The 13,066-nt window shown below is 46.9% G+C and overlaps 1 protein-coding gene across 11 annotated transcripts in view; it reads left to right on the top strand.

The window, feature by feature from the left end:
- GTF2IRD1 (GTF2I repeat domain containing 1) overlaps positions 1-9,664 on the top strand; it is a 73,314-nt gene extending 63,650 nt beyond the window's left edge. For 6 of the 11 annotated variants that reach the window (XM_042025883.1, XM_042025887.1, XM_042025885.1 and 3 more), the window contains 6 exons: positions 1,946-1,993; positions 5,960-6,037; positions 7,112-7,304; positions 7,763-7,800; positions 8,500-8,636; positions 9,411-9,664. In XM_042025883.1, the coding sequence (XP_041881817.1) occupies positions 1,946-1,993; positions 5,960-6,037; positions 7,112-7,304; positions 7,763-7,800; positions 8,500-8,636; positions 9,411-9,485 (569 nt within the window). In that variant the 3' untranslated portion in view covers positions 9,486-9,664. Of the gene's footprint in view, positions 1-1,945; positions 1,994-5,959; positions 6,038-7,111; positions 7,305-7,762; positions 7,801-8,499; positions 8,637-9,410 lie in introns of those variants that run through there. The other 5 variants (XM_042025884.1, XM_042025893.1, XM_042025886.1 and 2 more) reach the window with 4 other exon arrangements.
- The last annotated feature ends 3,402 nt before the right edge of the window (positions 9,665-13,066 follow it).

Below are 13,066 nucleotides of genomic sequence, written 5' to 3'. Positions count from 1 at the left end.
TGTATTTTTATATATTGATAATTATGAGGCTTAAAATTCAATCAGGTGTGAATAGCTGTGGAGCCTCAAAGCCTGTTTATAAGCATGTCTGTGATTCCAATCACCTTTTTCTTTCCCTAGCTTTGTCTCCTTTTCCCATTTGCCTCTGTGTGTGGCATTCTCACTGTTGAGAGGGCAGCACCATCATTCACTTCATCCAAGTCCTTGTGTTTACTTTGCTCTTTCCTTCCTTCTGCTCTCCACCACCCTCATATCCTGTTGTGTCCTTCAGACACCCCAAGCCCCCTCATTTTCAGAGTGCTTATCAAGCAGTGAGATGGGTGCCATTACAGCCTGACCATAGTCCAGCACGCTGGGATGCACCCCATACCTTGCAGCACAGTTGCCCTGAACCTGGTGGGATGCTTCCTATGGTTAAAGGCTGATGGCACGTTTGGGTTAGCAGGACAAGAAATTTTAATTACCTTTCTTAAGGTAATTTTGTAACAGCACCTTGAAATGCTGCAAAAGCCTTTGAGTTGCTGCCAACCAAAGGAAATGCCATGCTGCCTTTTCTAAACCAGTTCTGATTCATATTGGAAAGATCCTGCCATATGTTGCTCTCCATTTCTGCCTGCAGTCTGCTTGTGCTCCTGCCTGTGCTCCTGCCTGCATTCCTCCTTGATAGAAGCCGTGCCAGGACCTTGTTCCCTCTTGGCTTTCCCAGCACCAGCATGACCCATATGTATCTCTTCCACTTTGCCTAAGCATTTAGTGTGGCAGATACTGCCCACAGGGTGTCACCAGCGATTTAGGGGCCCAAGCTGCAGAGATCATCACGTATTTTGGGGCGGGATCCTGCAGCGTGCCAGTGAGCGGCACTGCTGCAGCCACTTACGGCAGAATTTGTCTTCCAGCAGCTTGGGGGTGAAGAGCCCCACCTCATGTGGGTCTACACCCAAATCTCAGTGCCTGCAGCTGCCCTGGGCAGAACCACATATTTTTTCTGTTCCTTTGTGCTGCTGAACCAAAGGGCTCTCCTCCCCCATGCAGGGAAGGCATCAACAGAGCTCTGTGCTGCAGTGGCTGCTTTCCTGAGCCTGCTTGAAACGACATAATTTGAGCTAGGTATTTGGAGCTACTTCAGATTGCTTATGCCTCTGCTTAGGAAATTTGAACACATGCTCCTGCTGTCTCCCCAGTCCCCTTCAGTTTGCCAGTGTCAGCACACTGCAGTTTGACATCAAGAGCCTCCCATCTGAGCCCCTTCCTTGCCCTGGTGCTGCACCTCCTCACCAGCTCTCCCTGTGGCTGTGACTTCAGCAGGATGAGCTACTTCATTCCTCCTTTTGCCCATCATGCAAATCCTGGTCACAGTCCCATCCCTGCTGTTCTTCCACAAGAAATTAATTTCTTTTTATGTCACTTACAACTTTGGAGTCAGTGGCAAGCACCAGCCTCTCCTTAGGGATTCCTTTTTCTCCTATTTCCCCTGTTGCTGCAGAACTGACACAATTTCCCTGTTTGCTTTTCATCTGCTTTAACCTGAGATATTTTTTTCTCCTCTGGCACTGGAACAGCTGTGCAGCACAGCTGCTGCTGCTCTGGCACGTGCCATAAATGCTGCCAATTTGGCCATGGATCCCTATGCACATGTGGACCTTGAGCTGCTCAGGAGAGTGGCATAGCCAAAGGGATGTTTGCAGGCTTAAGCACATTCCAGCAAAGCAGGTCCTGGTGTGAGGGAGAGAGCCCAGCTCACCAGTAAATAACTTGCCCAGCAGTTATTAGCTACCAAAAGTGTCCCTGTGCCAAGGGACCAGAGGAATTTTAAGCTGCTAGAGACAGTATCATCCTGGGTTTTGCTTTTGTTTATGACCAAGAAACCAAGCTGCAGCACTCATGGATCTCTTTTTCTTTCTCTTTTTTTTTTTTTTTTTTTGTCTTCCATTAACTTGCGCTGTAGCCCCTAGACGGATAACATCTTTGGAAAAAGCCTATGCTGCTTTGAATGGTACGTAGCTCAGTTGATGCATCGTAGATGGTAGCAGACAAGAAATGCACTTGTGTTTTAATATGGGAATGAAAATGTCTAAACCCCCCAAATTTCAGGTATTGTTTTTTCATCTCTGCTCTGTTTCCCTGTGATATCCAGAACTGAATGATACAGTGTTTTATTGTTGTTATTAATCCTTTCTGCATTTCTAAGCACTGTTGCTGTAGTCCCTGAGCATCGATGCCATCACTCCAGCCAAACAAACCTGACACGTTCTTCTCATCCTTCATCCCTGTGTCCCAACAATTACTTTGTTACAAATACACTTGCCATTCACAAGGAGAGGTTGCATGGATTTGGGTTGGTTTTTTTTTTGCTTTGCTTTAACACATACTCTGGGTCAGGGTTGGTGGGTAGCCATGAAGGCTCCAGGGACATAAGATACAGGCTGATGTACAGGTGTAAGGAGGAGCTCACCTGCCTGTTCCTGTGGCAGGGCACGGCATAGCTACAGCAGATCCAGCCACAGTGCCATCAGCTGGGATTTTGGCTGTGGGTCTAGGTGTTAATTGCTGCTCCCACAAGCTTATAGCTCTGCTTTGAAAACATACATATGTTAAGCTAATTCTAACTGCATTTAAACCTGGGTTACTGCAGAATAGCCTCAGTAAAGTCAGCACATTTATTCTGGATTTACACAGAGGTATAACTGAATTGCAGCCATGGAAGCTGGAAGGGGAAAGAATCCTCTTAGGATTCAGGGCCAGATCCTGGCTGCTGTAAGGATCCTGCCCTGGCTGAGTATCTCTTTGATGAGTCTGGGATTGCCTGCAGAAGGGATCTGAGCCATATTCTCAGTAGGATGTGTTGGGCAGTGACAGTTTTCCTGATGAAACGGGCTTTGCGACAAGTCTTTGGGAGGTTGTTACTCCATGAGCAGTGGCTGAGTGGAGAACAGGCATCCCCTTGAGCAGCATTTGAGGATACAGGTGGTGGCATGGGAAGGAAGAAGGTGCCATTGGGTATCCTACCCAACTGTGCTGTGGCTTCACCACTGAGATCAAGGTTCTGCACATAACATCATGAACACAGACAGAACCATTATTTTTCCATGGGATACCTTGGATTTGGTTGTGTGGGGGTTGTTTGAGTCACTAGAAGAATATGCATTGGATTCTGTTGCCCAACAGCAGACACCTAAACCTCAGTTTTAATAATTACTAAATGTAGCTTGGTGTTTCTCAAAGAAATGTTGAGCTCTGACAAGTCCTATAGGAAAAAAGCAAATGGTGCTTTAAAAATGTGACCACTTGTCTGTAAGTACCTGTGGAGTGCAGGGGTCCTGACTTCAGGCAAGTAGGATTGGGGAAAAAAGGGTTAATCGACTAGCTACTATTTTAAAACAAACAAAAACAAAACAAAAACCAAACCAACCAAACAAAAAACCCCACCATAGACCTAAAGCTAGCAGCATGGATAAACCTGCTTTATGGGAGGGATTAAGCACATGTCAAGAGCACCAGTGGTCTCGAGTGATTAATTCCCAAACCCAAATGGGTAAAATCAAAAGGAGATGGAGATCCCTCTTACCTGGGCACAGAGGGGTAGGTCCCTGGGAAGCAGTGCTGTTGGCCAGAGCCTCCTCTTTGGCTTCGCTGTTATGCGTGCTCAGTTCCAGGATTGTCATGACATTTGTTTGTGCCCTTGAATGGGAATTCAGGAGTAGCACCCACCTCAAGGTGGAAAAAACCCCTTGGGATCTTGTTTCTTGCACTCGGGTCACTTGGGGCATGAGCGGAGAGACCTGCTGCATTTTTCAGTCCCAGAGAATTAAACGAGTGAGAACACTGAAATTTGGTGTAGTTTTGTCTGCTACCATCTACACATCCATACGGGTATGTATATACAGCCCAGAAACTGAGCATTGATGACAAGGAAGTCACAGAGGGAGTGCACAGGGTTGGCCCCTCTGGTCTGTCGTGGCCTCCAGAGTGGCACCATAAGGCATCACCTAGAAACCAGAACTCCTTGGCAACATTTGACTTTCATCTATTCTATATATCTTTTCCTCCATGCCATTCAAGCTGCTTTGTTGCCATTTCTGTATTTGGAGCACAACTTGGCCCTGAGCTCTCTTTACAGAAAGTTGGTTGCTTTTTTTTTTCTTTTCTTTCTTTTTTTTTTGTGTGTGTTATATCCAGGCAAAACAATTGTTTTCCAGGTGGAGAAGAGGCTTTTTTGAGGCCATACCCTGCAGTAGCAGGGTGCAGAGGTTTGAGGTTGCCAGCTTCTCTCCAGCACCCACATCAGCAGAGTGGTTGAGGTGTGGGATGGGGGTCTTTCTGCCTGGAGTGCTGAGCACTGAAATCAGTCCCATGCACAGGGGGGCAGGGACTTGCAGTGGATTGTCACCTTGCATTTAAAACAAAATGTCCAGCCATGTGTTTGCTTAAAACTAAAACAAAAATCATATGATTGCTCAAAATAATAAAAAATCGTAATCATGTGATTGCTCAAAATGAAACTAAATAGCTGCAGATTGTGGGCAGAGGATGCTTGGATCCCTCATGCCAAGGTTTTCAGAGATCACCTTGATGCTGTAAAAGCCCACCATGAATAGCCATCTGCTCTTGTGAGACCCCACCTGAAGCACTGCATCTGGCTGAGGCTCCCAACACAAGAAAGCCCTGAACCTGTTGGAATGAGTCCAAAGGAGGCTACAAATATACCCAAGGGCTGAAGCACTCCTGCTCTGGAGACAGGCTGGGACAGCTGGAGGTGTTCACCTGAAGAAGAGAAGGCTCTACAGAGACCTTAGAGCCCCTTCCAGTCCTAAAGGGGCTCCAAGAGAGCTGGAGAGGGACTTTGAACAAGGGCCTGGAGTGAAAGGACAAAGGGGAATGGCTTCACACTGCCGGGAGGGATGTGTGGGATGGGATATTGGGAAGAATTTTTTCCCTGTGAGGGTGGGGACACCCTGGCACAGGTTGCCCAGAGAAACTGTGGCTGCCCCATCCCTGGAAGTGTCCAAGGCCAGGTTTGACAGGGCTTGGAGCAACCTGGGATAGTGGAAGCTGTCCCTTCCCATGGCAGGAAGTTGGAACTGGATGGTCTTCTAAGGTCCTTTTCAACCCAAACCATTCAGTGATTTCGTTATTTTTACCCAGTGGCTTGCCAGTCTGGGTGACAGTGCCTTCCTTGGGTGCAGTGAGGATCCTCTTTGGGAGGAGAGAAGGTGGGGAGTCCACCCCACTGAGCTGTTCCTGCACTGTACATCTCAGCTGGCTAGGAGCTGGAGGGGTGACTGCAGCAAGAGGCAGATAAGATGTGTTCACTTTATACCTGTGGGGGGAAAAAAGGCATCGAAAAGGACAGGTTAGGGTTAGGGTTAAGGTCATTTGACCCTAGGTCAAAGGTTAGCATCATGACCCTAGTCATTTGTCCCAGAGCCTCCTGAGGATGCTAAATAGCTGAGTGTAAAAATCTACTGTCTTAGGCACCTCGTTTGAAATGAGAGAATGAAAGAGAAACTGTTTAGCACAATGAGGATAATTAAAAAAGCTAGTAAAGCCAAGCTGATTATATAGGATATTATAAAACAATACTTCACTTAGGAGCTTAGCCATAAAAGTGCTCTCTCATTCCTTGATGTCACTTGTGGGAGCCTTCATGGCACTGAGGGCTTGAGTCTTCATTGCTTTGCATTTTTTCTAGTCATTTACAGCCTTGCAAAGTAGATATAAAATGCTTTTAGCTGTGGCAGCACATGGCAAATGGAGATCTGGCAGCATTTTAGAGCTGCTTTGCACAGCTCTGAAAGGTGTTGCAGGGTACCAGCACAGAGCAGCACCTCTGAGGTGTCCCCAGGCCATGCTGGGGCAGAGAGACAGGGATACTGTCCTGCATTATATCAGTGACATTGGTTTTCCAGGGGCTCAGAAGGAAACAAGGTAAGTTCACCCCTGTCCTTTCTTGCTTTTGCAGATGAGGACGATGCCAACAGGCTTGGAGAGAAGGTGATTCTCCGAGAGCAAGTGAAAGAGCTTTTCAATGAAAAATACGGTGAGTCTCTTGCTTGTACACATCACAGGGTAAGGTTGGTTTTGCTGAGAGCAGCCACAGTTAAAATTAATTCCACAAAGGCCCCTCTATTTATAGCCCAAGCACATGGCAGCTGCTGCAGCGCAGATATTGTCCTGCTGCTCCATGTTACAGCCTGTCCCCAGGGACGTCCCTGTGTCTCACTCTTGGCAGGTGGGACCATGACCTTCCTGTTCATGACCTTGTTGCTCAGTCTTGGAGAGGGGAAGGAGTATGGCAAAATGCAGCACAGTAGCAGGATTTGTTCAGTCTGATGTCAGCCTTTGATGGGACAAACTCTCCAGGAGGAAAACCAGAAACGTGGCTGTGTAGCCACTAACACCTTCAGGTTTTAGGGCTGCAGAGATGCAAGGTGGGACCAGGCTCTTAGAGTTAGAAACAGTGCAGGAGTGAGGGATGTTCTCTGCTCCCCACTGAGCAGGAACTGGAGGGGTATCCAGAGAGGTGAGCAGTGGGTTTAATTGTACAGAAGGAAGGGCTTTTAATGCAGCAAGGAATTAAATTGAGGTATATCACTGCCGTAGAATGTTGTGGAGGCCAAAGAGATAAATTGATTCAAGAAATGGGCAGGGATGATGTGACGTGATGATGTGATGTGATGTGATGTGATGTGATGTGATGTGATGTGATGATGAGGATGAGGATGGCTTTGATCTCCATCCTGGGCGACGCCCAGACCTGCTGACATACAGAGGCAAGATGAAATGGGCAAATCTCTTCCATTTCCCCTTTGTCCTGGGCTGTCTTGCATGCTGCTGCTGCTGGTCCAGCCATGGGCTTGGGCAAGTGCGGCTGTGTGTGTGTCCGGAACTCACCTGAGGCTCCTGACAGAATTCTAAATGGAGACTAACAGAGCAGACAATAAATTGGGCAGGTAGATGTAAAATGGCTGGGTGGGACGTGACTACAGCAAAGGTTGGGCATCATAGCACCCATGGCTTCCCAAAGTCCCCCAGGGCTCTTGGTCCTCACTTGGTTGGTTCTGGAGCCCTGTAGGGTAAAGCTGTTGTGCTGTCCTCTGCTCTGCCATTACAGGAGAGGCTCTGGGCTTGAACCGGCCTGTCATGGTGCCCTATAAACTCATCAGGGACAGTCCTGATGCTGTGGAGGTGACCGGGTTGCCAGACGATATCCCTTTCAGAAATCCCAATACCTATGACATTCATCGGCTGGAGAAGATCCTGAAGGCACGGGAGAGCATCCGAATAGTGATTATAAACCAGCTCCAGTAAGTTTTTCCAGCTTTGTGATGGGGGAGGTTTCTGTTTGTTAAGTGTTGTCCTTGCTTCTTCAGCCATAAGGAGGGCAACTCACCATGAGGCCACCAGAGCCACCACATACCTGTGTGGTGGATGCTCCATCCCTGGCATCCACTGTCCTGTGCTGCAGGGAGGTGCTTGCCCATGGGTGGGCACAGTGAAGAGTTAGCAGGGCTGATTTGTCCCCTTTCTTATGCGATTTGGGATGATGATACTGGGAAGGGACATCACATGGGGGCAAGTAACTCAGAGATCCAGCTGAGTTCTTTCAGGTTGCTTCCCTCCGGGATGCACTGGGGATGCTCCCAAGTCCCCTCTCCACACAAAGGAGTGTTGGAGGAGGGTCAGGGTCAGGGTCTGGGCTGTGTCCCAGCACAGGCAGGCACACACAGTGGAACAACTGACTCACCCCTTGTCTCTTCCACAGGCCATTTGCTGAAATCTGCACTGAGGCCAAACAAACAGGTAAGGGAAGGGCTAGGACATAACTGTGGCTTTGCTGGCACTGTGGGAGAGAAAATGGATGGGAGTTGTGACGTGGTGTTTGAACCTCCCACATCCTCAGGGCAGGATGGGAAGAAGATCCTACCTTACAAAAAGTCAGGCTCAGCATCTGTTCCAGAGTAAACTATCCTCTTGGAGGATTCCACTTCTGTGAGCTGTGGGCAGACTCGGCTGTTTGGCTCAAACTTCCAGCATGTTCTGGAGGATATGATTATCCTTCTCCCATTAGCAATTTACTCACCATGAGCAATTTATTCCCTGGTTAAAGCCCTTAATTTGAGCCATCATTTAGCAGTTGAATTTCTAAGGCAACAAGGTTTCTGTCATCACTGGGAATGCGTTTCTCTCTCTGTCCCATCCTCCCAATAAATCTCAGACAGTTTTAATCAAATGTGTCAGAATTAGCAGTCCTAGAGATAAGTACGATCCTATTAGTTTTATGAAAAGAGGTGGATGAATAGAGAAGGGAGATCTGGCAAGCAAGAGCATGCCTACAGTGTGAGGAAAGCTGACAGCTCTGTGCCAGGTCATGGAGGCCACAACAGAACATTGCAGGGGGATGCTCTGTGACAGGCGAGGTCAGAGAGGGCAGATGAGTCCCCACATTTAGGGACCACTCTCAGGGCTCGGACACCTCATGCCTTCCCGCTTTTCTTGCAGAGAAAGACATCAGTGTTCCCAAACGGAAGCGGAAGAGGATCTCCGAAGGGAACTCGGTATCTTCCTCTTCCTCATCTTCCTCTTCCTCTTCTTCCAATATGGAGTCTACATCCTCAACAAATCAGATCTCACTTGTGGTAAAGCCTTCCAGATACTAGGGGGGTTACTGCCTACCTATCTTTCTGCTTCAGGATGCTGCTCTCTGTTCTCCTCGAACTGTCACCACCTCTCTCTGCCTGACTAACACTATAAAGTATGATGTAAAATGGCACAAGCAGGTTTGGCGAAGGAGGGGACACACCTGTGGGGCTGTCTTTGTCTGCAGGGTTTGTCTGGGGGAGGTCAGCAGAGCAAAGTGTCCAACACCCCCTGGGACTCTCCTACATTCCTGCAGTGTGCCTCGGGGGTGCTCAGCTTTAGTGGGTGCTGCATATGAGACAGCAAATCCCTCCACCTCAGTTTTAACCCAGTGGGTTAAAACACGAGTGCTGGTGACATCACCTCAGGTCTGTGGTGCCTCTCAGCAGGACCCAGTGGTTCCCCATGGTCCAAGCTGTGCTGGGTGTACCTGTAGCTTGGTTTTGAGAGCAGTGCAGAGCTCTAGAATGCCACAAAAGTGGAAAAATAGGAGATAAAGTCAGGGAGATGCATACAACTGCGCTTCCTCAGGGCTTGGCTTCAGTTGTGGGTGATACCAAATAAAACTCCCCAAAAATGCACAAGAGAAATATAAACTTAAAAGGTTTTCTGTCAAGTTTGCTGGTGGTGTTTTGGTTTGGGATTGGTTCTGTTCTCTTACTTGGAAAGTGGGGGCAACAGCCAGTGTTGGAACATGTCAGAGGTTTGATGCATGGTTTTGTGTTGTGTTCTAACAGAGGCTTTTGCCTTCTTTTTCTCTGCCTCTCTTTCAGCAATGGCCCATGAACATGTACATGTTAGACTACGGTGGTCTAAACGTCCAGATCCCAGGACCTATTAACTATTAGACCTCAATATCGAATAAGAACCTCAAATGAAAGAATAAATAAATAAATGTAATTTATGTAAAAAGTGTATATTCCAATATGTATTGATGCCTTTTAGTTTTTCCAATGATTTTTACACTATATTCCTGCCATCAAGGCCTTTTTAAATAAAAATAAAAAGTGTTGCCTTGCTCTTAAAAGTACTTATTTTATTACATATAGTATTGATAAATAACATTTATAGGTAAGAATAAGGGCAGAAGGGCACCCCTTGGACAGACCTTGTTGGACTTTGGCTGCTCAGTAAATCCTTAGTGTCACCAGTGCTTGAAGCCAAGAGGCCTGAAACGTTTTAATGCTTCATTTAATTTAGCTCAGAGGTGTAAAAATTTATGTACAGAGCTGCCAGAGGAGTGGTACCGAACTGCAGTAGTGACAGAGGAGGGAACCAGCCTTCCCAAGCATCAGGCACCTTCACCCATGAGTTCTGTTGGCTCCAGAGCTGAAGTGTGTTTGGATTAAGGGGGAAGGAGGTTTCAGGCCCCCCAAGAGGTGAGATCCCCCCAAGCCCTCCTGTATTGAGCCTCCTGCCATCTCAGACTTGGAAAGGCACAGAAGGATTAGATTGCATGCATTTAACTGGCATCTGAACCAGGAAGAATTTTCGGCTGGTGAAGTCCTTCACATTTTATGGTTTTATGATTATCATTCTATGATTCTGTGATTTCATAGGAGGCTTTGATGCCTTTTGGGGGAGAAAGCTCTCACAATAGAATCGTGGAATTGTTTAATTTGGAAAAGATCTGTAAGACTGAGTCCAGCCATTAACCCAGCACTGCCATGTTCATCACCATACCACATGCCTAAGGACCACAACCACATGTTTCTTGAATGGTGGTGGAGTGATGGTGATGCTTACCCTTTCCTGGACAGTTTATTTCAATGCCTGACCTCCCTTTTGTTGAAGACATTTTACCTATTACCAAATCTAAGCATCCCCTGGAAAAACTTGAGGCCATTTCCTCTTGTTCTATCACTTGTTACCTGCGAGAAGAGACCGCCACCTGCCTGGCTACAACATCCTTTCAGGCAGTTGTAGCAAGAAGGTCCCCCCTGAGCCTCCTGTTCTGCAGGCTGATCACACTGATGCTGCACAGGTTCCATAACACTGGACTACTGCAGGTGGCAATGCTGATTGCATCCAGGGATGGCCCTGGACTCCTCCATGTACCCTAGGCTGTGTTGCCCCATATAATAAACAAATCAATAAATTGAGGGATATAATTTGAAATTCTTGCCCTTATATTTCTGTTCCATTCCTGGAGCATTGCATTTGGGCAGCAGAAGCAAATGACCCCAACTGCTGTTACTTTCCACCGCATGTGTTTAACTTGTGCCTTGTGCCTGCTGAGAGCTGTGCATGGGTGAGACATGGTGGGAACTAATTAAGAAGACCCATCCTGGCTTGTGTGTAGGTAAATGAAGCCCAGCATGAGCCACCAGTGAAGCAAGAGCCCTGAGGCTTCTAGTTTTGGAGTCATTATAAACAGTGATATGTGGCATCACTGTGAGGTGACCACTGCTGGGTGTCCCTCCAGGACTGCAGAATGGGTCACAGGCTTGTCACAGCACACCTGCCCCAACAGCAGTAGCTGTGGTCTGCTGGTGGGTAGATGGTGGCAGACACAGGATCAAAGTTACTCCTGACAGTTTTTCTGAGTAGAATCTGCTGCTTTATTTGTTTTACATGTTTTTGGTCTGCTCGAGTCTGTGTCTCTTCAGGCCACGAGCAGGCTTTGGACAGTGGATAGAAGTGTTACTTGATGGTGAGTAGATGTGTCTCAAGGCAGCTGCAGTTTCCTGGATCTGAACTTGAATTTGCTCTGGAGTTAGATGTAAATGATTGCATGAGATAACAAAATCCCAAGTAAATGTAGGATATGGAACAAAAGTGGCAAAGTCTGTATCAGTGACCCCAGTTAGAAATACAGTTTAACATCTGAACAGTTGGCATCAAAATCTGAGTCTTTCTTGTTTCTGCCTGATGCTCAAACCTGCAGCATCTCCAATTAGGAAACCTGATTGAGAGATAAAAACTCACTTTCTCTCAAATGTCTGAAAGAGGCTTATTTGCAGGTCATACCCCACCAAGCAGATGTCTCATAAGAGGACACACTTACTATATTTTAAATTTTTTTTTTGTGTTAAGGACATTAAAGTCCTATGCCCTAACACTGCATTGGCATGGTTCAGTAATGACAGGGATGTTTGAGGCTGCTGAGGGAGGCTCTGGCAGGGTGGGGGGCTGGAGTACTGCACCCACAGAGGCCCTGATGATGCTGCCAAAAGGCAGAGGTGAATGCAAGCAGTAGAGTTAAATTAAAGCTTGGGAGCTGTGCTGGGGACTAATGATTTGGTTCAGAGAGCTGAATGTAATCATAAAGGCTGTAAATGGTGGGGTGTATGGAAACTGAGCAAGGAGACTCTCCCCCTACCAGCATCCCCAGCTCAGAGCCTGGTGAGCAAGATGGGGCAGGGGAAGGCTGGCTGTGCCACTATGGCATGGGCTGAGTCAGAAGACTGGGCTCAAGTTTCTTCCCTGAGTTTCCTGATCCATGATATGGAGCTCTGCATGCCCCTGAGCCCCACTCACTAAGGGGCAGCTTGTGCCCTGCTCCATCTGCTTAGCTGGGAAGCTCTGCATCCACCTGGCACCTCCAGGGCACCCTGGCTGGGTTTTGAGACTGCTGGGTTCTGGTAACAGATATATTTTGAGCAGTGAATAGCAGTAATTCCTGCTGTAATTTTGAGGAGTACATCTACTTTCCATTTTCTGTGGCTGGGGTGGGAAACTCCTGCCCTGGTGCCTGTGCTTGCTTGTTGTTGGAAATGATATAATGTTCCTAACTATTTACTTTAATTAGTTGTTTTAATTAATTGCAAGCAGTGCCCACTTTTAGCCAGCACTAGTTAGGTTTCTTCACAGGCTCTTATTATTACTTCCATCATTAAATCACTGAAACCTTAAGTTTGCTAAAACTAACCCTGACAAGCTTCAATAAACAAAGCCAAAGGGAGTTGAAGATTGGACATCTGGGATCTTAAATTTATGACCCTTCTATGGCGTTGGAGTAATCAGAAGATACAGAGGAGATTAAGGCTTTGGAAAGCAGGAGATCTCCCACCTGAGAAAAAGATGGTAAGAGGAATGTGGTTCAAATTAGCATGAAGAGTAAGAAATCAATAACCAATAGAGGATAGAATGCTAACTAATGAAGAGAATTGGGTAACTTAGAACCCATGAACATTAATTTCTTTGTTTGCTAAAAAAAGTTTTGTTTCGGCATCTGTGTGGAGGCTGGAACTTTGTCAGCCACACACACACTCCTTAACACTTAGAAGACAGTGTTAGAGAGTCTTATTTATCCCAATGATTTTGGAGGATTTTGGTAACAATTTACTTGTGACCCCAGATGGGACAATGGTTTTGATGCTCTGTAGATTTATGGGATGGAGGACTCCGCTGTGCATCAAAAGCTTTTTTCAGGGAGATCCTTTGATGTTATAATCCAGTGAATTCAAGGCAAAACCTCTGGGTTTTA

The sequence above is a fragment of the Corvus kubaryi genome, unplaced genomic scaffold (genome assembly GCF_017639235.1).
Source record: "Corvus kubaryi isolate FWS band 111438036 unplaced genomic scaffold, C.kubaryi_AGA036_p1.0 37284, whole genome shotgun sequence".
Classification (NCBI taxonomy): domain Eukaryota; kingdom Metazoa; phylum Chordata; class Aves; order Passeriformes; family Corvidae; genus Corvus; species Corvus kubaryi.
This window is presented reverse-complemented; position numbering and strand designations above follow the sequence as displayed.